This window comes from Branchiostoma floridae, chromosome 14 (genome assembly GCF_000003815.2).
Source record: "Branchiostoma floridae strain S238N-H82 chromosome 14, Bfl_VNyyK, whole genome shotgun sequence".
NCBI classification, from domain to species: Eukaryota; Metazoa; Chordata; class Leptocardii; order Amphioxiformes; family Branchiostomatidae; genus Branchiostoma; species Branchiostoma floridae.
In genome coordinates, this window is record NC_049992.1 from 11,892,972 (window position 1) to 11,918,146 (window position 25,175).

The following is a 25,175-nucleotide window of genomic DNA, read 5'->3' on the forward strand; positions in this document are numbered from 1 at the left end:
CTCAAGTTGTATGTATGGGTACTCCTTTAATTATCTGTAGCTTATTGTCAAAATGAAGATTACGAGCACACCAATGCCATTGTGAAAGATATGCTTACTTTTAAAATGAAACTCTTTGTGCGCTTTCAATTCAACAAATTCAACGAATTTTTTTAATATAATCGAAGTCATAAATGTTTCAGATGCATCGAATAAAATAAAAGACAGTTGACATTTATATCATGAGCTTGCTCTGACGTGTAAGATTGGTGTCTATTATACAGAGCACGCATGGCAATGATTAACAATATATACACATAGCTTTAATTATATACATTCCAAGAAGAACACAGTAGAGTATGGTAGAACGATGGCAACAAACAACACCAACAACAAATGAATATTGTTTACTGGTGTCAGGGGCTGTCTCTATCGTAGTTCGGAACAAAACTTATGAATACTCAACAATGTAGCTTCTTTGGAACGTAGAGAAGAACATAACACATAGTTTCAACATTCATTTAACAATATTGATAAATTCAAGAACAAACAAGAAACATATACATTACCATATATGACATACTATACACAGAAAACATGACATAAATGCTACTCAATTTGAACTCCACCATTAGCTGCCCATAATCACACATTTACATTTATGCTTCCTGACAAATATACATAATGTAAAACATGGTACCAGAGGTCTGAATCGGATCCAGACATTCGAAGAATCACAAAGTTTGTTGATTTTGTGACAAGAGCACCGATAGCACTATCATCTATTTAGTTTACCATACAAGGAGTTGACTTTTAGAATATTCTGACACGAAAGAACAAAGCGGCATACAAATACGAATATTATGTCAGTTTTCGCTTCTTTAAAGTGTATCGTGATCATCTGACCCAAATGGCTATTCTGTCGTTTGGCACTTGCATGAGTTTGGCGCCCAGAAAGCCGAACTGGGCGGGGTTCCAGCTGGCCTGGCCGTTACTGTTGACTGTGGCGTACAGGCTCTTCATCATGATCTCGTTCTCGTTCGTTGCTAGGTGACAAGGTTTCCCGCCTTTTGCAGGGCTGCCCATGTGGAGACCTTCGTCGTAATATCTGGGAGAAATCAAATTTCATACATTTTAGTCAAGTGAGTTTGGATCCTGTTAAACCGTAGTAGTCTATTTCTTGTCAGCTTTTCAGTCTAACAGAATTTTGATAGCCTTCATTTATTTCAACCAAATGAAATCAAATGGCTTTCTATAAAAAAACAGACGCTTTGAAATAAATCTGTTCTGAATTAAATGCCCCACACGGTGACACCGGCTATTAAGATGGCACTTTCTACAACTCTTTTGTGCAAGGAACCCTTGTTCTATCTCTTGAATATGTCACGCCTATGTATAAAATGTATAACTACTACCTTTGTACAACGAAACCTTTGTCAATGATCATGACAACCATGCCGTAAAGTCTACCATTGATTAAGCCCTATACAACGGTAGCACACGTACCTGTAGCTCTCCCCAGCCTTGTTCCCCCAGCAGATCATGTCCCCGGAGAACTTCTTGTCCTGTCTGTCCTGGCGGATGACGTTCCACGTGTAGTCCAGGCTGGTGGTGCTGTAGGCCCCCCACAGGCCGTCCTTAAACATGTCGTTTGGTTTGTTGACGTCGAAGGCGGCGTACGCGTCATCACTGATCGTCCAATCAGACGTCTCGGCCACGAAGCTGAACCGGACGGATTGCCGACCTATACAGGTGTTGAAACACAATTAAACATACTACCCAAGGCGTTTAATGATGATCATCCGCAAACTAAGAATTGCGCTACCTTCGAATAGTATTGGCTAACAGAATGCCACACAATACGTTCACATTCAATTTTATGGGATATAGAACTCTACTTCAAACTGAATGCCAAGCTCATCCTAGATAATCATTCATTCACACATGGGGAACAAATACTTAGTTGCACAGATTTTAGCACAAAGTGATTGTCTATGCAAAATATAACTAACTACAAAACAAGAGGTAGGAAACTGGTGATGGTTAATTGGTGTCCCTATGGATTTTTGCTCTCGTCTGCAACAGACCAACCCAAGATTGGGGGATCCGCCTGGTCGCTCGAAGCACGTAACCGAGGATCGGCCAATCAGACCCCCGAATCCTGAGCGGTAAGGTTGAGCGTATAAATACCACAAAGTAAAACACTGCATTATACCTTATTATAGTTCCCACCGGCAACAGGTCATGACAAAGGGTTTCCCAAAACTATTTAGCATTAGGCTAACCATCAGGTAATTCTTTTAAAAAATTTTGGATATGGCTCTGAATCTAGATCTGTTATAAATATGTTATCATCACTTCCTAACAACGAGGCTAACCCACAAAAAGCACGCTCGCAATCACACAAACGTATACACACACGGGTGCGCGCACGCACACACATACACGCGTACCAATCACACACACACATGCACACACGCGCGCGTACACACACACACACGCAAAGCCATTTGGTTGACAAATGCTGAGATGACACAGACCTAGCAGGAACATGTCCCGGATGATGTTGTTCTTGAGGTGCACGCCTGTGTCCTGCCCTATCCCATCAGTCAGCGGGACAGTGTCGCGCTCGTGAATCTCGTGGAACAGGTTCGCCTGCATCGGGTCTATCTGGAGAAGGTTCACAAAATTACTCAGATTTGATCATACTAACGTTGTTACAGTGTTGATTTCTACACATAAAGGTATCCATTGCACGCATGACAAGGTGTCCACCATTTCCAGCAACTAAATATTGCTACGTAAGGAAGAATTGAAGACGAAAATGCAGGTAGAATATTACGTTCGACCTTAAGTCGTCATCTTTAACTTTTACCTGGTCAATATAAAACAAAGCTCAGGGATTGGTTGAAAGTAGTGATGACGTCCTTACCACCGATTCTGCGCATGACTGTCCCTGCTTTTCCGGACACACCCAGCTGTAGTCGTCCGTTACCTTGGCAACGAGAGTCCAGCCTCCACCGGCCGTGGTCATGTCGCAGTAGGCACGGAAGGCGTTCCTGTTGTCGGCTCTGCTGGGAGAAGGAAAACGTCAGGACGATCATAGTTGGTAAAGGTGGGGTCACACCTGCGTATATATTTAAGTCCGTATGAGGCGCGCATGGGAGTATTTGTCTCCAACAGGCCCCACAGGTCGTTGTAGAAATAATAGAAATTGCACAAACGTAAACAGGTAACATGTCAGACGAGTTAGCTGGGTCGCTAACCATACTTCGCGTCAGCTAACTCATCTGGCATGTTATGTATCTAATAATAATAGTATATTTGTACTATTTTTCCCGCGACCTTTGGAGCCTTGTAGAGACTAAGAGCGTCATACACACCTCAAACGGACTTGAATATATACGCATGTGTGACCCCACCTTAATTCTAGATACCTATTCAACGATAACATCCACAATTCTTACGTGATGAACAAGCATCTTCAAGTACCTGTACGGTGTACATGTAGGCTAATGGGTTTTTTTTTATTTCACTGATGCTAAAGTTTGACTTGCTTTTAGCGTCTCTTTGCTCAAAAATAAACCAAAGCCGTACACCCTTCCTTTCTAACTTTTTTTCTTTCACTCCATCCTGTTCCGTTTGCTGACCTGTTTTTAGGGTTGATCCAGTACATGCCGTCCCCCCGGCTGTCCCCGCGGAACAGGATATCCAGGCAGCTCCGGCCCGGGCGGTTCGGGTCCCGGCTGGGGGGCGGGAACAGGCCTCGCCACTCCTGCCCCGTACAGATGTCCAGCGCCTCTTCTGGAGGTGAAATAATGATTTTTAGAGATAATCTGTATATGCAAGCTCATGTCTGAAACTTAATAGCAAGGGACCACACAGAAAAGATTGGCAATATATAAAATGCAACTTGACAATGACTATAGATCTTCTATAGAATGTGTTACCTTCATAAAGGTGTTACTACAGTTAACAGTGTAATCATTAGTATCGTAGTGGATACGTGTACTTTTGCATCATGTCTGAATAAAAGACGTGCTATTGTTGATTTATCCCATAAAATCCATGCTATCCTATAAATTGATTTATACAAAAGGGATAACGAGAATCACACGAAGAGAACATCATTGGTCTAATTGTCTTATCAAATAGATTTGCAAATTGAATGTGCAGTGCCACACCTGTCTCGTCTATCTTGATATCACCCACGTTGTCCGGGGTGCACTGTCCGGACGACACGACTTTGTTGGTGCGAGACTGCAGCGATACTTCTGCTTCATATGACGACGGTGAATCTCTCTGCAGCTGTATATAGATGAAGAACTGAACGTGAGTATTTGTCTCGAAACAAACCGATAGTCGAGCATTTGGTGAATGATAGTGATATTGAAGACGACCGTGCATACATTACTGCACAGTGCATACCCAAAGACACTGGTAGACTAATGCCCCCTATGCGAAGTTAGAAGAAGTGCAAGGTTAAAAAGAGAAGAGTGCATGCCTAGCGGTTTACCTTGTTGACCTTACCCCCTGTCTCCTTCATCTCCTCCCTCAGTTCCTTCAGGAGTCGCCGTGTGCTTCTCTTTCCATTCTGACTCTACAGGACGTAAAGTTGTTCAAGGTGAATAAATCAACGCTAGTCACTGGTGTCGTTTATGGCAACACCGAACTGGCGTCAATGATAGTTTCGATAAATGATTTGTCAATGTATATGAATGTTAAGTACAGAAAAAGACTTCCGAAAGTCCGCTAGTCAGACATCAAAAGTTGCTTTCCTCCCGTAAGAATCCACGGTTAACGCCTTTATCATTCGTCGATTTGGGATATATTTCCGACCAAACGCTGTCAACAGTAAGGGTTTCGTCAGGGGAAATGCTGATCTTGCAAACGTCACCACAACTAGTCGGCACATCACAGAAACTCCGGCATGGTCTACGTCCCTCCCCGCGGACTAATCTGTATCAATTTTCGTCATATTTGATAAACGAGATGTAAAAGAGCATGAAGCTGACTGCCTGACCCCGTGACCTCACCTTGGCGACGTCGGACAGTGTGAAGACCACGGTACCGAGCTTGATCTGGCGGCCCAGCGGCAGGAACACCATGTCAGCGTCCGTGTTGTTCTTAGTCATCAGGGAGATCTCACCCTCCAGCAGCTGCCTGGAAAAGGTACGACCTTGTTAGCTTCTCATCACATGTGCTAACGTCACATTTCCAAACCGGTGCCCAGTCGGGCTTTTCGCGGAAATAAAAGATAGAAATAAGTAAAAATGTCCACGGTCCACGACTATTCTCTTTTAATATGTCTTGTGAAGTTCCCGAAAGCTGCCCCGGTTTGGAAATATGACATAGGCCTAACCAGGAAGGATCGTGTTTGGGTTGGTTGAAAATGAACTAAAACGCAAATCAACTGAATATTCTCATGAGATTGGGCGCCGTCGACAGTGGGCAAAATCGTAACGGTTCTGGCTCCTCGCGCTCTACATGCGTATCAAAGGTTGTAGGAGCAAGAGTCAAAGAATTAAACAATGTGTAACTCTCGGTAAATGACGAGAAAAAAGGAAGATATCTTACAACTTGACTACCGAAGATTTTCACTGGATAGAACTATGTATGATTTACTGAGCCTTTATGATCACGTGATTCAGGACTATTGTCCGTTTGAGTTAAATCTTTCTGACTCCCCGTATCCTTGAGCCTGTGCTTTGTCCTGCTGTGATGAGGTTCAAGAAAACCAAAGTGCCGCGCTTGACCTTGACGGGTGGGGTCAGCGGGCACTCCGGGACACACGTAGGGTTACAATAGCCTCGCCTCGGACGCTTTAGGATGGAACAGCCGAGGACACTTGCGGGGCCACCTATAGCCTCGCCTCAGACGCTTTAGGATGGAACAGCCGAGGACACATGCGGGGCCGCCTATAGTAGCCTCGCCTCAGACGCTTTAGGATGGAACAGCCGAGGACACGTGCGGGGCCACCTATAGCCTCGCCTCAGACGCTTTAGGATGGAAAGGCCGAGGACACATGCGCGACCACCTATAGCCTCGCCTCAGACGCTTTTGGATGGAACAGCCGAGGACACATGCGGGGCCGCCTATAGCCTCGTTACAGACGCCTAAGGATTATTGCAGGAATCTTAGCCGGGGCACATGTAGGGTTCATGCAGCCTCGTCACAGACTTCTTAGGGTGACGTAAAGTATTGCAAATTAATCGGTGACATATTGCTCTCAAATGCTTCCGTCGTGATGAAACAGCTTTTTTCTCAAGTTCTGCTTTATCCATCCTTTCTATATTTCGTTTTTTTACGCAATAGATGATAAATAACAAAACAAAAATCAAAACATGTTGTTTCAGGTTTTCCGCGCAATGATGTTGTAAAAATGCATGCCCTAGATCAGCCCGCGAGCGTAGTGATCGGTGATGTGTCATGTGCAGCTGGGCACCATCAAAAACGCCAGCATAGGGAGTTACCACGCAAAGCCGTCATGGCTGTATATGTGTAATCTATGACGTTTGTTGTTTTCCTTCCATAAACACATTGCGAGGAAGATTCAACAGTGCTTTATGATATCATGCATTAAAATGTCCTTGATAACACATGTAGAAATGAGTATAAGGGAGCAATGACAAGGTACATACGTACATGCCACAATATCTTCAAGCTACAAGAAGGAAGAGAAAACATATTGCTCGTTCTAGCAATTTGGTTTTACATCTAAAAACAGACTTGTATCCTACCTTCTCCATCCTTTCCCCTTCAATGGAGATGCTTCTATCCCCGCTATGGTTGACAGAACGGTCAACAGTGCAAACATCTCAGGAAATCCCATGTTTTTCTCTGAGCTGTAGATTTTATCTCGGACGTAGCGTACGATGGGAGTGGCACTGCTCGGCTCGCCGATGTTGTGTCCTGAAAAAGGCGGCTTGTGAAGATGGAAAAGGCGGCATCTCTCTTATAACTACTTCCTCCATTGTTTTCTCCTTATCCGTGTTTCTGTGCTGTGATTGGTGGGTTGAGGCCGCGGCACGTGCGGACGGTGGTGTGATACCGGCCGGCAGCCTTTGGCGGCTTCCCTCTCCATTCATCCCCGGCTCTCTTGGGGGCGTTGTCGTTTTTGTATGACGTCAGATTTTTCGAAAATTCTCATAACATCCGAGCCGTTGGGAATTTTTAAAGAAGCTGTGTCATTTGGGTTTTACAACGGTTGCTTCACATATTTTTTATTGTACACTTACTACTTTTTAGCATCCAAAATTTCATCAAATGGTTCGCTGGTTTTACCAGCTATTCTTATTGTGCATCCCGTCTTTAACCGAAGTGGTTAGCAGAGGCAAAATGTAAACTGTAAAAAAATGCAAGGTCGCTAACCGAAAGGACGGAAACAATGTGTTGTCCCTGGATCGCACCCTGGTCCCACTGTGCAGCGTTTTCCCTGCATTTACTGGACCTTACCATCAAATAGTGCGCGGGGAACTTTCTTCTATTGTAGTCTGTGCACTTTCATCTCTGCGTGCGGTCCTCTTCCAATGACGAAAAACAATGGCGTGCCTGATTTCAAGTTCTGCCGATCGCTGAAATCCTATCAGGCCTGCCGTCTGAAGTTTTCTTTTTGTGCCACCGGTTTTGCCTGCATCAATTCTGAAGCCAAGAGACATTACCATATACAAAGCATGGCGGATCTATACGTTCATTTGAATGTTGTTTTAGGTATATATGCTTGCCTCCTGAGCAGAAATACATAGTGAGTGTCATTTTAATCATATTGCACTCAACTGGGGGCTATGAAATATCCTATCGTCAGATCTCTTAATAAAACGTTGTACTATAAGCAGTTTTCAATCCTGGTGCATTGCATCCGCCACAGGGTTGGATCGCTCTTTGATGGACCTCCGCGTTTCCCGCCTGTGTATTATCGACTACTTGTTAAGTGCGGTAAGTAAGTTTTATTGGGATGTTTTTCTAACAGCTCGTCTCTTCTTTGAAGTTTGCATAAAATATGCGAATAAAATACTGAAAATGGAAACGCGTCGCTAAGAACCGTTTTCACCGAGAAAAACACACAATAACACAGAAAAATAACGAAAGAAAACAAACGGTAAGATCCCTTGGAATAAAAGGCAGACGCTATGCTCACTCCCCTTGATAAAACCTTAATATGACGTTTCTTGCGTGTTCTAAACAGCTCGAACGTTTTAAGTTTGAAATGTCATCAATATCGTCAAAATTTAAGTATGTATGATTGGTACATGTCCTAGAATGAATATGTTACGACAGTATACGGATTTTCCTTGATTTTACTCTTCTCTATTTAATTTTCCTCTATATGATGATTTTCTTGACTCTTCGCACGACTGCCCCGACTTTCCCTGTACAGGAGCCGCTCCGATTGATCTATCTTCCCAGGGATCGCAACAAAAGGTACAGCAATTACACGCGTGTTTGGGTTGAATGGGAAAAATTGAATTGGTGCGCTTTGAAGCGGTGGCCGACATCTGTAATCTTTGCCCTTTCTCGTGTAGAGCTCCACGGTGAAAGACACGCTTGTTTTGAGGCATTGTGCGCGCTCTGTTCTGATTTACCGAAAAGTAACGTCCGTCCTTCTGACTGCTCATGTAGCGGGGTCTCTCGCCGCCGCCACATGGCCAAAGTGGACATGTACACCCTGGCCTACTATAAACATATTGTGCGCCTTTTACATTACTCTACATCTCACAGTCATCACTACACCGTGAGACAGAAACCATTGTCAAATCGTTAAATGTCGTGCTCTCTCTGCACGGATGTAAGGGCATCTGGGCTTTCGTACTCATCATTTTATACCCACAGAAAGGTTTAATTGAAGGACATCAAAAATATGAAAGATCCCATCTCTAGGTACATGCAAAAGGCTTTATTTTTTCCAGAGCATTTTCCTTCTGTGCGTAGTAAGAAGATGGTTGGTGTTTCTCTTTTGACCATCATTTGAGTGCAACAGATTCTTGTTTCGCGGTTAGTTTAGGTGGCAACCGGAAGTACTCACCTGTGATTTCCGGTAACGCAATAGATATGGCATTTGTTTATTATGATACCTGTATCACAATCAAAGGCTTCTAAAGGTTACTTTGGATTCATCTGCGAAACATCCCAATGCGTGTATTGCATGCTAGAATCGAAATAAGCGCACTCATGATGTTACAGTTTACAATATATAGCAAACATCCAGGGAGCTACAGTATCATGCTTGGATACTCGAATACTTTATTTAGCCCATTTGATATCTTACATTAATTTGTAGGTAGCTAATCTTCCTGGACTTCAAGACGTTAAAACTGGATTAATTTTTTCACGGCTGGTATTTGCAGACTTTCGTCACACAAAACCGAACACCGGCGGTCCACATCAAGGCAAACAAGACGACATCCACACGTTTCATTGCGTTTGCTGACCAGGAACAATTGACGGAACTATTTCGTAGCGCCTGACATCAGAAAGTGAAAGAGAGTATCTCTAAACTCACAGGAACGCTTCCCTTCGCTTCAAATGCGCAATTTAAAGCATTTATTCACAGGAAATACATGAATGTATATTTTTCAGGGTTGCTCTCCTATGACGCGAATAAGTATGAAAAGAATACCAGTATCATGGATATCAAAGCATATCTGAGCGATGAGTTCTCCCAAGCGGAAGGTACCGAGGCGCACAAGAACAATGCGCCTTGTTTCGTGCGGCTTATTTCCAATCTGGATTAAGGGTATTATATCGCCGAAGGGTGGTCGTTCAGTTTGTGAGACGGTACTTGGGTATGCCTCATTTGCCTTGTACGACATGATAGCCTGTACTTAGAATACGTAATGTCCTTTCGATTTTTTTTTCATGCCAAGAAGTTTACTGTTAGAATGATGACATCAGGACACCTGTCTTAAGATTATAAGAAGCTACCGTCCGCGGAATCTTTTCTCCCACAGTACAGCAGACACGCACCCAACGTCTCCGGGCAATTTATTAAACCGCATCTGTGTTGACAACAAATGTCGGCGGAGGAAAACAAACCCTCCAGGGAACCAATTAAACGGTTTGGGCGCGATTCGCCGCGCCTTGTCCGTGAATGGGCGGCTCCTGTGGGGGCTCTGTCGGCGGAGGGGTGGGGGCGGGCGCGATCAAAGACCATGGCCGACAGCAGTCGTAGGCAGGAGTCAGATAGGAGAATTTTTGCAGCGTTTTTTTACTCTATGCAATATGATATATACACTACATGCCCACTTTTTAAACTTCGAATATCCCACATCTGTTCTTTTATTTGTGAACTTTTCAAGACTTTAAAACCTGTTAATATAGCAAACAAATGGCGTCGGTAGACAAGTGACACCTACGCAACCGCCAGCTGTTCATTTATGCACCATTCCTCCGATATACTGCGATGGAATTTTACAGATACTCAGAATAATTACGCCATCCTCAAGGTTACCTTATTAGTTGCTATGAATCGCAAATCTGTGGGATCAGAACATTTATTCTGATTTCAGAAAGACATGTTCACGCGGATGTAAGGTTAGCGTAGACAGATTCAACAGTGATGTGGGGACCGTCGTAGTTTTTGTTGCTCTTTCCTTACAGAAGTGCTCTTTTCACTAAAAGTTAACTTCTACTATTAGCAAAACGAAAACAACAATATTTTGGAAGCACAAACTTTATGTCAGCATGTTTCCTCCTCCGTAAGCCGTCTACTAGTTATGCCAAATGTAGAGAAGAAGTCGGGTGCGTCCAGGTTATTTTCCTTGAGATAAACATCGATAATTCTGGGCCAGCCCCATGAAAGTTGTTGGTTGTTATAGCGGTGTGAGTCATCTGGACCATGGGGTCCACAAAACAAAAGCTCGGACTTGTGCTACAGAGCGGCCGACAAGCTTCTCAAACGTCGCCGCCACCCCGTAAATCCTCGTTGCCGATTCACCACCATCCCTGGAAGCGCGGCCGCCACGCCCCGCTAGAACAACTTTCCCTTTTTAATTACAGGACCTTTCGCTTGTAATTAAAGAGCGCCTGGCCGTGGACAAAGAATCAAAGGGTGGAGAGCCAACATGATGTGCCGACCCGGCCGCCCAAATATTAATACTGGAGCCATAGGTTCGTGGTACAGATTCGTGGCAAGAATGTATGAAGTCAAACAGCCGAGTCACAATATCTTTTATAATGAAAAGCCCTTTATATGGCTGAAGGTATCAAACATTCAGCATTTGGTGATGAGAGTAAGTCAGATCTTCAAATTAGTACTAGAACTACGTACATAAAGATGAAACATAGCAACGGTCTCTTCTATCGAAATAAGGACCCCCCCAAAAAAAATAAACAGTCCTGCATTCTTTGTCATAAAATATGATAAATGTGAAGTTTGGATCGTGTTGACAAACTGCCGTGACCTACCTTTTAGGCCATCGTTGTATATTAAACATTACAGATGTGTGAGGAAAGGATTTCTGCGAATCTAAGCCACAGAACTGTAACGAACATCGTATATTTTAGCTGGAGTTGATGTTGCTGCCAAACGTGTGACTTAGCTGGTGGCATTGCGGAGCCATTCTCTTATGCTGAAACCGAGCTACGTAAAACCGAGCAGAGTTCTAGGACGCGATCTGTGCGACAGTAAGGTATGATCTGGATTGTCAATTTGAAATTTGGGGGTGGGAGTGAATGTTACACGACTGGTAAGCATTTTCGCAGGTCGGGTAAATGAACGAAGGTACTTGTGTGTTTAATTCCTATACTTCTATACTTAGATTGTCTTCTATCCTGCTCCCAATGGCGACATGTCATCCCTCCGAGACGACGACTTTGGGCAAAATACTGAAAGACGTTTGACACGATCAATCCACACATACACCCTTCATCTTGTCTATCTGTAAATATATTGTCTAAATGTAAATAAAAGTTTTGGCCAGTTTATCGTATCATAGACTGACATGCGCCTTGACCTATTGAGCCTGCCCGTAGATATGTGCTTTCTGCACCCGGCATTGTTTACAAGATATACGTTGTTGACGACAACTGTTCTGCACTCAACACTAATCGGCCTTTCGTACGTTCACGTCAGGTCTAGACCTCTGTTTCCGAGATTATCATTAGCACCAGTTACCTGTGTGGTGCCCATGACATCGACCTTGGCACTTTAGATTTTTGCACACAACTAGGTACACTTCTCAGAGACAACGCACAAAATTTTATCAATAAATAAGATGATGGAGATCGCGTTGGTAAGGCCTTATAATTAGTTGATATTATGGGTCTGAAAAAGAACCTTGGTGAACATGTTATAGCATGGCCATAGAGTATTTAAGCACGTCAGACCGAATATTTCAGGTGTTACATAACCTTCGGGGAAACACTTTTTTTTGTAAATAAAAAGCTGACACGAGAAAGTCCGTGCTAAGGTGAAAACATGGTGTTTGTTTTCAGTGGAGCGTGGCACACGTGGTGTCACGTACATAACAATGACTTGGAAAAACACCTGTCTTTCAGAGATATACCCATCACTTAGGCTCCCTTGTGACACAGTAGGTATGAAAATCAGGAATTGCAGAGATGTTTACGTGTTTTCTAGAGTTTGTAGAACTCGACAAGATGTCACGTACACGCTATTGACCTTCTATCTGCTTACCATACCTCACCCCGCAGGTTTGCGTCAGGCCTATAAATATAGCATCCATCCCTACCGGTCAGCTGTGTGGTTCTCATGAATTTGGTGTAGGTATAAACTGTCCAATAAGTTCACAAGTCAGTTACACACTACTGAGTCTGGACTGAACACAACACACGGCGAGAATGTGGCAGTTTACCGTCATCCTGATGGCGGCCGTGACGGGCTGGGTGCCCTCGGTACAAGGTGAGACTAGCAGACGCCCATCAGCAGTCCAACTGGGAAGCCTCAAGGCATGAAAATCTGCGTGTCTCTTGGAAGAACAAAGATGTGTACGGGTATAAGAGATCTGGATTTCATAGAATTGACAGTGTGACAGTGCGTTATGTTGAGGGTCTCCTGTGGACTTCATTGTCCGGGAGGTGGTCTGGACATACCTTGTTTGGTGTTTGGCCTATTTGACATTGAGAATTCACATGTCTGCGAGCCGAGATGTTATGTGATGTCTAACTCTTATACATGTACACTTTTTACAAGACAATTTTGTTACATTGGACAGCAAGGACGCGTCTGCGTTACCTGTATAACTGCGTTTGTATCTATGTGTTGGTTCTGTCGTTCGTTCGTTTGAGAAGACAATAACTAAATGTGAAGTGGAGTTTTGTGGTGGGTAGTATTCGGCCAGCGCGCATATCATTGTAGTCGGGCGATACTTTGAACACAATCCGCATCTAGGAATGCTTCATAGCATGCTAAACTATTTCTGATCATAATTCCTTCGTCATATATGATAAGAATAATGTTGATTTACTTATGTTTCTTATAAGTACCGATAGCTAATGCCGGATGTGAAGACCCGATTATTTATCACGTTTATCTAGTTCTTGAAAGAAGTTGAAGTAAAAAAAACACGATGATTGAAAAAAACAGTCGAGATAATCCTCTTATTCATAATTATTTCAATGATAGTCTGCTGTACCCGCTATCTGACTTTTACACTGGTAGAGAAATCTGTATTCCCGTGAAAAAGAGATAGAGGTATGTTACAGCATCATATCTCATCAATTCACTAAGAAGAGAATTCTTAATTATTTCTTCTAGTGGAAAACGAGATAGAGGGGTGCTATCTCAGTGATTCACTAGTAAGAAAATGTCTAAATCTGTCTTGCAGTGAAAAAAATGAGATACAGGGGGTGCTATTTCATCATTTCACTAGCGAGATAATTCTTGCATCTGTATTTTAGTGAAAAATACCAGATAGAGGGGTGCGATATCTGAGAGAGTTCTTAAACCTCTCGAAAAATTAGATGTAATAGTTATATTAATATTCTAGTGAAAAATGAGATAGATCAAGGGGTGCTATCTCATTGATTCATTAGTAAGGATATTCTTACATCTATCCTCTATAGCAATGTAAGAGAATCGGTATATCCGCACTCTAGTGAAAAAAAAATGAGATAGAGGGGTGCTATCTCACTTTTTCACTAGTAAGAGAATTCTTTAATCTGAATTCTAGTGGCAAAAATCAGATACTAGCTAGAGGGGTGTTTTCTCCAAGAGAATTCCTAGAGAACCTGTCAAAAATTAAATGTAAGAGAAGTATCTATATTCTAATGAAAAATGAGATAGAGGGGTGCTATCTCATCTTTTAAAGTAAGAGTCTTTACGAAACTTTGCTACACACGTATATACTGAAAATGAATTTTGGTGAAAGAACGTCATACGTTTGTGACAACAGTTATTACTGGTAAAAGAACTTATTATGGTTTTCGATTTAAATATTTTTTGATTCAAAGAATGAGGCTATATAGCTGGGTATAGATTAAACAAACTAGGACAACATTTGACGTGTTTACAATAGTTAAGTGTTCGAAGGTAACTATCTATCTGACATCTGAAGAGTGATGATAATTCATGTAATCCAAGCCAGATATTTTATGCTTCTGACTTTAGAAAAGTCTAAGATTGTTGTTTGCGAAGTTGTGGTGACCTTGAACTCTTGTTATTAAAAATGTTGTCTCTGTCTCTCAGCACAAGACCAGCTTGAGTATCTGACCTCTATAGACCGTTACGGTTTCTATAAGGTCCCCGTGACGGGAACCATGACAGACGACAATCTCATCGCGACCTGCACGGCGGCGGGGATGCGGCACGTGTGCTTCCACTCAGGCACAGGGACCTGCGGCTTCCACTGGAACTCTGACTGCATCAAGTACGACCACGATGACGTCAGCTGCATCACCACCGAGAATCTGTCGCAAAACCTGTGCGGCACCACCGACAAGTTGTCTTGTCGGCCCCTTGATAACGTCTTCGATGTACGGCCGAACTTCTGGGGTGAGACTGTCGCGTGGGGAGTGGACGTCGACACCCAGCAGAACTTCAACGGGGAGGGAAACACCTACAGCAGCCAGTATGCCCTGTGTGCACGTGAGTGTTCAGCTTTTAGTGTTAATTTTCAGCATCGGCAAAAGCGACATCTAGAGTCTAGAGGGTCGTAGTCATAATCACCACTTTACTGTTGCGACAGCATTTTATCTGAATTGTTGACGATGTGTGAAAATTTCATTCGTCCTGGGCAAAGGCAGAAAACTTTGTAGATCGCGGTGGTGCACGCTCCTCCTCCACTTTAAGAACGCGCGTGCAAGGAGGTGGAACATGTGGCCTGGTAGTCCACGTAATTCTTTAAGCAGAGATTTCGGTAGTGGGTACAGTAGTGGCCGGGATGTCAGGGAAGGGAGGCAGTCGTAAAATCCCGGCCACTACTATCCCCCGAGCCAGGAGTCGTGCCTCAGTATTTAGGGGTAATCACAAAGGTGTCATCAAGAGGCAGACAGTGCACCTTGTCGGTATTTCCACACAGTTTATCAGCGAGCACCTCGTGGGTGACACAGCTGACGCCGACGTCGTCGTACTTAATGCAACCCGGGGTGGTTATATATATACATACCTCATCCCCGTCGCTTCACAAGCGTCTGTACGTTGCCGACCGGCGACATGGTTCCTGACACATTTTAGAAGTCGTAACGATCTGCAGATATATGTTGTGTCGGTCAGAGAACATGTTTTGCTTAGTTGTCAACTTGTCACGTACAGTATATTGACTTCCTATCCGTCTGCTGGTACTCACACAAGTTCGAGGTCAGCAGGTTTGTGTTAGTCATATTGATATAACGTCCATCCCTACCGGTCAGCTGTGTGGTTCTCATAGAGTTACGGTATAAATGCCAAGAGCAACAACAAGTTTGCCGCACACTGCTGGGTTTGAACTGAGCGCAACAGACCGTTAAAATGTCACTGTGGCGGTTCTTACTGATCCTGTTCACGGCCGTAACTGCATGGTCTTCCGCACAAGGTGAGATGATCACGTCTTGAGGGTTGTGTTTTAATGAGGGTCTATTCTAAACTACATCGCCTGAGAGAAGTTGCCACTGTGTTGTTGTTTTTTTCAATGACTTGTGCTTTTTTCAATGATTGTCGTATGTCTGGGCTGCTGCGTTTCTCTTCTGACATACTCAGACTCAGAGATGCACTTTGACCATATAATGTCACCTTTCCACCTGCGTTCAAGTATTGGTTGCAATTGCCTTTAGAACATAGATATTAGTAATGCAAAATGAGGAGAACATATGCGTATACAAAAATGAAGTTTCATGATTTTGACTGCGTGATAAGAAATATTCCATTTCGGTCCTGGCATCTGAATGGCAAACGTAGGTCCAACGAGATTTTGTTTTTAAAGCAAATCAAAACAGAGTGTGCAGTGACGGGGTCTTGGGAATCTGGTGATCCAAACTTGTGTCTTTGTCTCTCACAAGGCGAGCAGGAGTACCTGACTTCTGTAGACCGTTACGGCTTCTATAAGGTCCGTGTGTCGGGAACCATGTCGGCCGTTAACATACAGGCCGCTTGTGAGGCGGCGGGGATGAGGTATGTATGTAACCACTCAGGGTTTGTAAGAGACAGACATTCATGTACCAATCACTGGATGCCGGGCTGCATCAAATACGACGACGGCGGCGTCAGCTGTGTCACCCATGAGGTGCTAGCTGATAAACTGTGCGGAAATACCGACAAGGTGCACTGTCTGCCTCTTGATGACACCTTTGTGATCAACCCGCACTACTTGGCCATGACTGTCGGCTGGGGGATGGACTACCAGACCGCCTCGGGAGGCCTGATAGGCGGAAATTATCACGACAAGTACGCCCTGTGCGCAGGTGAGGTGGGAGTATTTGTGCCTTTCACATCTCCATAGATGCCGGTCAGTAATAGCCGAGTACCATCCGAAAAGTAGTTCGCTCCAGCGTTTAGTATACACTGTGTACAGTCGCCTCAGTCCTGACATTCATTATACACTATATACAGGAGCGAACCCGAATGGTACCCAGGCTAGGTCAGTAAGTTATCTGTCGCAATAAAAAGTACACATAGACCAGTTAGATAATTTTCGTTATGAAATTAAGTTTTGTTATCATTGCATTCATGTTACATCTCTTGTGATGCCCAGTTTCGGAGGGTCTACAGTACATGCCCTGTATGAACGGAGGAAAACTGGAAAACTTTGTCTGTCAGTGTCCGGCTTGGGCCACTGGACTCAAGTGTGAAACAGGTGAATCCAGACTCGAATTGACTTCCACACAGTAAAGACCATAAGATGTGTTTACAGCATGACGTTTCTTTTACACTTTAACAACATCATCGCAGTATGTAATAGTAACACGTCCAGAAATTATGGTGGTAGTTTTAAATGTGATTCAAATGTGTAATTTGATAGCAAGTACACATGCACAACTAATGAATAGTCATTTTGACTTGTTCAAGATCCTGAAAGCTGAAAGTATCAAATTGAATATCTTATCGCTTACTTTTATGGGATCTTGAAGACTTGAATTGAGTAACCGTTTTGAGTAACCACCAGAGCATTGACCTTTAAATGAACATATTTTCCAGACATGGTAGACGACTGCGAGCGCTCTTTCTGCCAGAACGGAACCTGTTTGGATCACCTGAACCACTATATCTGCCAATGTAACCCTGGGTGGACGGGAGTCAACTGTGATACAGGCGAGTTGGGTAGATCTAGATAATCTTCAAGCAGATCCTACGGTAGCATAAGATAGTATCAAAAGCTGGCAGAGCTAGAGGAGTGAAGCTGGCTTAGGAGTGTGTTTCGCTACCGGAGGCAAATGGACACCTCTTGGCTGACTACACTTCTTGGCCAGTTTGGTACTATCTTATGCCATTGTAGGATCTGCTTGGAGATTAGATCTAGACAGGTATCCGCTCAGGCTTAGGTTCCATTTGCACCGGTGCCTGTCGGGGATGTAGGCCCGGTCGGGCCACAATTTGTCCCGGTGGACTGCCGGGTACGGCGGAGGTACTATCGGTGTTCTCACGGGTAGGTCACGGCGTCTATTTGTCACCGGGTCCAGGGTTCATTTTAAGTCTGACTTCAATTTTACCCTTTGCCAAAAACAGTCCGCGAACTGCCCGGTAGGGCACCTTTTCCATTCGAGACCGTAGCCTTAACCAGAGTCTAAAGCTTATGTTACGTGTATACCAATACATATGCATATATGTTACATACGTCATACCAATACGTCCATCGAATGACGTGGATCCGAATAAATATCATTTTTGCATTTAAAAATCTCTTATCTGACTAACTACCATGATAGGGCATTGTCTAGAATAGCTGCAAAACAAGGATTTCTTGCCAAGACAGCAGTGACTCCAATGAAATGGGCAAGTGCTGCAGAATCCTTAAATACACATGTTTTACAGCAATGGTCAACGAGTGTATGAACTCCCCGTGCCTTCACGGCGCATGCGTGGATTTCCTGGGCGGCTACACCTGCCGATGCGACCCGGGATGGACAGGTGTTAATTGTGAAACAGGTGATTTTAAAATATCATAGATGTTATAAGGCAAAATCAATACTGAAAATGCATCTTTTATACAAGAACAACTCCCTTTTTTAACCTTCAATACATCTTGAACACATAAGTAGTTTGGGCTGGAAAAATGACAAAAAAATCAAACAAAAGCCCATTAGAGCCGACTGTACTACTTCATATCTCTCTTTCACTGTCTGTCTGTCTGTCTATGTGTCTACCTGTCTCTCTCTCTCTCTCTCTCTCAAGGACTCTACAAATATCCCACAATGGTTTACGTTGACGAATGCAGAATCATAGATAAAGCTAGCCACTAATTTTCTGACATTGATACTTGACAGAGCTGCTGAACGAGTGTTTGAGCAACCCTTGTCTGATGGGCGCATGCGTGGATCACCAGGACCACTACACGTGCCGCTGTGACCCAGGGTGGACAGGAATCAACTGTGACGTAGGTGAGTTTGTCAGACAAGTGCATAATACAAATGAATTCCCTTTCCGATATCAACACAACAGTGCCATTTGCATGTCTGCAAACAGTACATTAATAGCCTGGATACCAGATTGTTTCCAGAGCCTATATGCAGCCCTGCTCCTCGGCTGTAGGGCCGACATGCCCCCAAAGGAAGTTCTACAGCAGGCCCCCTGAGTTAGACATTATTGAGATCGGGCCGGAGTCTGGCATCCAGGCTAATACAAAAACTGTATCTTCAACTTTGGGGAGAACGCGCGGCATGTTTGCGTTGTTCATTTAACGCGTTGTATGAACCACATTCTGTATGAATACGTTAACCTTAGAAGCTGAGGGCATCTCTGTCCACTAGAAAACGTCCTTAGCACAAATTGTCGACAAGGCATCGTTTTACTTTAATGGTTAATTCTTAGAACAGATGGATGACATCACAAAATTTATACACTTAACAGACATGATAGACGAGTGTGCGAGCAACCCTTGTCTAATGGGCGCATGCGCGGACCACCAGAACCACTACACCTGCCAATGTGACCCGGGTTGGACGGGGGTCAACTGTGACGTAGGTGAGTTGGTTTAGACGTGTTTTAGAGTACGTCAAGACGTTATCAATTCTACATGAACACATCAGTCCTCGCAGACACAGTAACGTCATGTAATGCAGACAAGGTCCTTTTTTCTTCAAAAGGCATCGTATGTAGATACAGTAGCAATTTTCTTATATAACAATATGTTGATAATGGTGTTGAATAGTAGAACACTTTGATCTTCGAAACGTCCATGTCCATTTAGAATTTCAGTATTTAAACTCATTAACTAAACATTCCAAATTATCACCAAGAGGCCTATAGTGTGAGAGAAATGATTTTCTATCATGATTTGCATATATTACAGACATGGTGGACGAGTGTTTGAGCAGCCCCTGTGTGAACGGCGCATGCGTGGATCACCAGAACCACTACACCTGCCAGTGTGACGCGGGCTGGACGGGGATCTACTGTGATTTTGGTTAGACATGTCTCACAACATCATATGCATACATATCTTTGTATCTCCATATCATTATATGATATTGATGTCAGACCATTATTACTATTGTTTATCGGCGTATGTGGTTCTAATGTCAGACAATACAGTCCGTATAGCTCTCTACCAGAATGACTACGCTGGCTATTGTAGAGAGAAAAAGTTACCATGGAGAGGAGTTTTGCTACCAGAGCAGTTGGTTGGTCAGAGGGGAAACATGAACCTAAGCGTAGACAAACTCCTCTGGTAGACAAACTCCTCTGGCCAATTTCCCGATTTTTTTTGCCGAATTCTAGGATCCCCGAACCCCCGTAGGAAGGTCTGGTGGAGGCTATAGGGCATCCGCCACACGGTGATTCAATATACAGCCTCTTAACAATGGGTTTCTATGCCAAAAAGAGGAGAAAGCAACTGTTAATAACTCAACTTTCTGACGTTATTGGCACACAAACATACCCTCATTTGAAAGACATCTCAGCTATCCAAACAAATACATTTCGGCATGAATCTAACGGCACAAACTTCCGGGAAACTGAAAGATTGACCCATGACCTCAAAACCGCACCAAAACCCAGTGAGGAGGCCATGTGCTAGGACAAAAAAGTCCCAACTTTATACCCCCTAACAACCACAAAAACTCAGCTTTTTGGCCCTAATCAGAAAGTAGAAACCCTCTCCTGTCACACCCACTTCAAAACTGCCAGGATTTCTACCCATTTGACCAGGAAAAAAATCTTGAAGTTTTAGGCCCTGAACTATATTCGATTGGCGGATTGACTGGCGGATCCCCTATAGTCCGCCTAGAGTGCGCCTAGAGAGTTTCCATCCATCTTGTGTATAATCTAGAAGTGTCGTTTGTTCAGATATGGATGACTGCAGCAGCTCGCCTTGTCCGTCCAACTCTACGTGCGTCGATCAAGTGAACGGATACACCTGTCAGTGTGCACCTGGATGGGCTGGAGATAGCTGTCAGACAGGTACTTTTGTCCTCCTCCCTCTCTCTCTCACCCTTTCTCTCTTTCTCTTTCGCGCTCTCTCTCTCTCTCTCACGCGTTTATGGTGGTTACTAAGGTACAATACTGTCTACTACGTATTCAACTTGTCGTTAGGTATAATCAATATTGTGTTGGCTTTAGTGATTCCTGTGCAAGAGTCATGTATGTCCAGAATTGATAAACTAATGTCAAACTTGTCCCAGCAGCGTTGTCTTCAATCTGAATTGTACCAAAGGGCTATGTTAAAGTCATGTGCTTTTTTGACTGTCTCCTTGCACACATTACTCTTCACAGACATAGACGAGTGCAGCAGCTCGCCGTGCCCTGCGAACTCCACCTGTGTGGATGACGTGGACAGCTACACCTGTGAGTGCCCGCTCGGCTGGACCGGAGGAAGCTGCGAGACAGGTCACTATCATCCTTTCGTCCTCATGCCACAGTGACGTGACACATTTTGGTCTCAAGTACATGTACAGGGTTCTCGTAACATCAGCATTGTTCCCACCAACCCACATGACTCATGATTATGATATCGATGATGGTTCTCCGACGAACGTTATATCATTCAAATATTTGTGAGGTATCTTATTTTGAGGCCTATAGAGGAAGGGAAGGTTAGCTTACGATTCTATTCTTATAAAAGTAAAGGAAATGTAACATTATCGGGTAATGTTACATTTCCTTTATTTTTATAAGAATAGAATCGTATAATATGCTCTGTAACATTATACTTAACTTCTGTTTTTTTTTCTTCAGAAATCAACGAGTGTGCGAGCAATCCGTGTTTGTCCGGAGGGACGTGTGTGGACGAACTGAACAGCTACAAGTGCCTCTGTCCGGAGAAGACAGCTGGGGATAACTGTGAAACAGGTGGGCTTTGTATTCACTCACTGACTCACTGACTCACTGACTCACTCACATATTCACTCACTCACTCACTCACTCACTCACTCACTCACTCACACACACGCACATATTCACTCAATCACGCACACACTTACTTACTCACTTACTCACTCACTCACTCACTCACACTCTCACACATTCACTCACACACTCACTCACACACTCACTCACACACTCACTCACACACTCACTCACTCACTCACTCACTCACTCACTCACTCACTCACTCACTCACTCACTCACTCACTGTGCTGAGAGTAAGTTCAGACTACGTGGTACAATGTAATTCTATGTCCCTTAATTGGCTGACATGTATATTTGATCCTATTTGTTGCTGTAGCTATCTTCGCCACCGAGTGCTACTATTTCTCCGCTGACAGCCTGTCCCACAAGGACGCCGCCGTGGCCTGCACCACCATGGGAGGACACCTAGCGGACGTGCAGGGAACGCAGGAGCAGCAGCTGCTGGGTGACCTCATCAGTCACGGCAGTGACGTATCCCACTGGACCTCCGTCAGGACATCCACCGCGTCACTGGTTTATAGCGACGGCTCTCCGGTGTTTGGTAAGGCTTTGATTTAACTCTCTATGACGTATATCATCCAGTATTGACCATTAGGTATACATCACATTTTCAAACCGGGGCCCGGCCGGGAAGTTTTCGGGACCGAAAAGTATGATATAAAAGACACCAAATTACACACGACGTAAAGAGAATAGTCGTTGGCATTATTTGTGTATATTTTTACATATACATTTCTATCTTTCGTTTCCATAAACAGCCGGTTTGGAAATGTGACGTTGGCCTAAGTCTTAGTTCACATCTGACTACAACTAATAACTATCATGAAAGTCCTTGCGTAGCTTTACCGTTGGATCGGGAATGCTGAATACCCCCCATTCAACAGACACATTGATGTGTTTTAGTAAGAAGTCTAAGAAGAACACTAACTAGTTGCTGCACTGTTGACATTCATGTTTTTCGTCAGGCCTGTTTTGTGACATGCCGGAAAATCTTATTGTTTCCAAGGTTCTGCCTGGATGTCCCCTACCGCCTACGGTCCGTTTGACCAGTGCGTGCTACTGGACAGTCAGGACAGCTACCAGGGGAACTACCACGTCTGTTCCGAGGAACACAACTTCGTCTGTGAATCCGGTTAGTGCATACGTACTCCAAAGTCTCTTGCACTTTGTTTCTTCACTAGTAACAGCGATACTTTCAGAACACGTCGATAAACATTTGGTTCTTTGTATGTCTATAAGCCTTTATAGAGGACAAGTTACATCACACTTCAATTCCTATGTCATAATACTGCGCCAATTCAAGGTCAGTTTGATATACTCAGGATACTGGACGTTTGGAAAAATAATCCATTTGTCTTACTGGAATGTTAGAACTTCTAAACGTCTGTGAGGTCTACCAGACACCACAGGTCGCTGGAAAAATACTAGTAGTAGAAATTGGCCAAATAAGACAGAAAACAATCCAGAGGAGATAGATGACCAAGAAGTACGGTTTGCACCTCTGGCGTATTTTCTGTCTTATTTGGCCATTTTTCTACTATTTTTCCAGCGACCTGTGGAGTCCGGTAGAGGCTAAGGTTTATGTTATTCCCTCCCAGGCGCTTCGGTCTGTCAGTACTGTCAGAACGGAGGGGTGTGCAGCTCCTGTTTCGCGGACGCCGTCGTCACCTGTGAGTGTCCCGTGGGGTTCGAGGGCGCCGTGTGCGAGTCAAGTAAGATCAGTTCCTCAACCGCAAGCACACAACAAACTCGACACTAGAATAAAGCGTATTAAATAAAGAATAGAGAGCCTGCTATGGAGGCTACAATACAATCTAGTATTCAACTTTTTGTATTGAGTAAACCAGATACTTATTTACTCCTTACAATAAAGTAAGTATCCATAACATGAGATAGCTAACTAAAAATAATACCATTACCGTTTACGGAAAACAAACTATAGTCATGTGTGTTGATCACTCTTCTTATGTCACACTTTATACATACATTATAGCACATGCACTTTGGAATGACCTATTTGATATCACGGTGACTGTATAGATCGCCCTGTTTACTCCATGGACCAGTTCCCTGTTATTTTCAACTAGTAGCATCGATGTCCGATATGAAAGTACACACATAATCATGATTTTGTCAGCATATGTCTAGTTGTACAAAAATACTTATATGCCACCTTGAAGCGTTGTGTAGACAGGACGAAAATGCTTATATGTCCATCTGAAACGTTTACAGACATAGACGACTGCTCCAAATCACCTTGCCACAACAACGGCACCTGCATTGATCTCGTGGATGACTTCGAATGTGTCTGCGACCGAGGCTACACCGGGGTCTTGTGCGAAAACGGTATCGTTGAACATAAAACTTTCCTTCTTTAGAACTCCAACTGAAGTGACTCACAACTCACAGAAATGTCCTATGATTTGCCTGTACTTCATCTGTATCAAATATGTATACAACACATTGTTGTTATTCCTACAGCAAGTATAGAAGTGTTTCAATAATGTACTATTCATGTTTTCTGTAGATCTGGACTTGTGCAATCCCAACCCGTGCCCATACGGTTGGAATTGTGTGGACAATGTTCACGGCATCCAGTGCGAAAGTAAGGCTATTCACTAGCTGGCTTACTTGTTCTTGTAGTATTTCATTCTCTTTCACAAAATAACTTTGAATTTATTCTGATTGCAAACAATACAATACATGTGGGGTCATGTGGGTCACAGGCAGCAATTGCTGGTGTTGCTGGCAACCAGGACATTGGAACTTGCAAAGTTTGACATTTTTTTTTTTCGTTCCTTCTTCTCATCCAATCGCTGTTCATCTTCTACAGTACCAGACCCAGTTGCAGGAGCCAGGACCGATTATTGCTCCCGGTACTCTTGCGGTCCTGGTTGGCACTGCATGGAGGATGGCCCGACTGGGTTCTCCTGCGTCAGTGGCTGATGTGTCACGTGACTACATGTCATCGCCTGCTGGACGCGGCTCTGCTTTGTTGAATCAGCTTTTGATAATCAGTTATGGAAGTTATCATATAACATGTATACTGGGAGATGCCACAAAACGTCACAATAAAGCGACGTCATTTCTCCACCACGATTAAGATATCAAATAAACTGGTTCTATGACTTATGTCGGTTCATTTTCTTTTGATGTCAGTCACTATATACTTCATCTTTGAGCCCATGTTCTTAATGGGATATGTTGAAGTATACTATGTACATGTATAAGAACCAAACCACATACAGGCACAGTAACGTTT

General features: G+C 43.7%; 2 protein-coding genes across 6 annotated transcripts; one reads left to right on the plus strand and one right to left on the minus strand.

Annotated features, from left to right (window-relative positions):
• Nucleotides 1–123: 123 nt before the first annotated feature.
• On the minus strand, nt 124–7,186 carry LOC118430347. The gene is made up of 9 exons (XM_035841185.1): nt 6,720–7,186; nt 5,016–5,142; nt 4,496–4,579; nt 4,164–4,287; nt 3,630–3,783; nt 2,912–3,050; nt 2,520–2,649; nt 1,486–1,723; nt 124–1,087 (listed from the first exon to the last, which is right to left on the minus strand). The coding sequence occupies exons 1-9, from the start codon at nt 6,809–6,811 to the stop codon at nt 877–879; spliced, it is 1,299 nt and encodes a 432-aa protein (XP_035697078.1). The 5' UTR covers nt 6,812–7,186; the 3' UTR covers nt 124–876.
• Nucleotides 4,173–25,045, plus strand: LOC118430316 (fibropellin-1-like). Of its 5 annotated transcripts, XM_035841089.1 has the most exons (18): nt 4,188–4,311; nt 7,847–7,914; nt 14,624–15,022; nt 17,103–17,204; nt 17,546–17,659; nt 18,380–18,493; nt 18,832–18,945; nt 19,415–19,528; nt 19,857–19,970; nt 20,852–20,965; nt 21,278–21,391; nt 21,740–21,853; nt 22,230–22,454; nt 22,920–23,045; nt 23,512–23,625; nt 24,146–24,259; nt 24,441–24,518; nt 24,747–25,045. In XM_035841089.1, the coding sequence occupies exons 3-18, from the start codon at nt 14,695–14,697 to the stop codon at nt 24,857–24,859; spliced, it is 2,112 nt and encodes a 703-aa protein (XP_035696982.1). In that variant the 5' UTR covers nt 4,188–4,311; nt 7,847–7,914; nt 14,624–14,694; the 3' UTR covers nt 24,860–25,045. The 5 variants fall into 5 exon arrangements, with proteins under 5 accessions (XP_035696981.1, XP_035696982.1, XP_035696979.1 ...); XM_035841088.1 differs by lacking the exon at nt 7,847–7,914 and having other exon boundaries at nt 4,173–4,311; XM_035841086.1 differs by lacking the exons at nt 4,188–4,311; nt 7,847–7,914 and adding an exon at nt 12,683–12,838.
• The last annotated feature ends 130 nt before the right edge of the window (nt 25,046–25,175 follow it).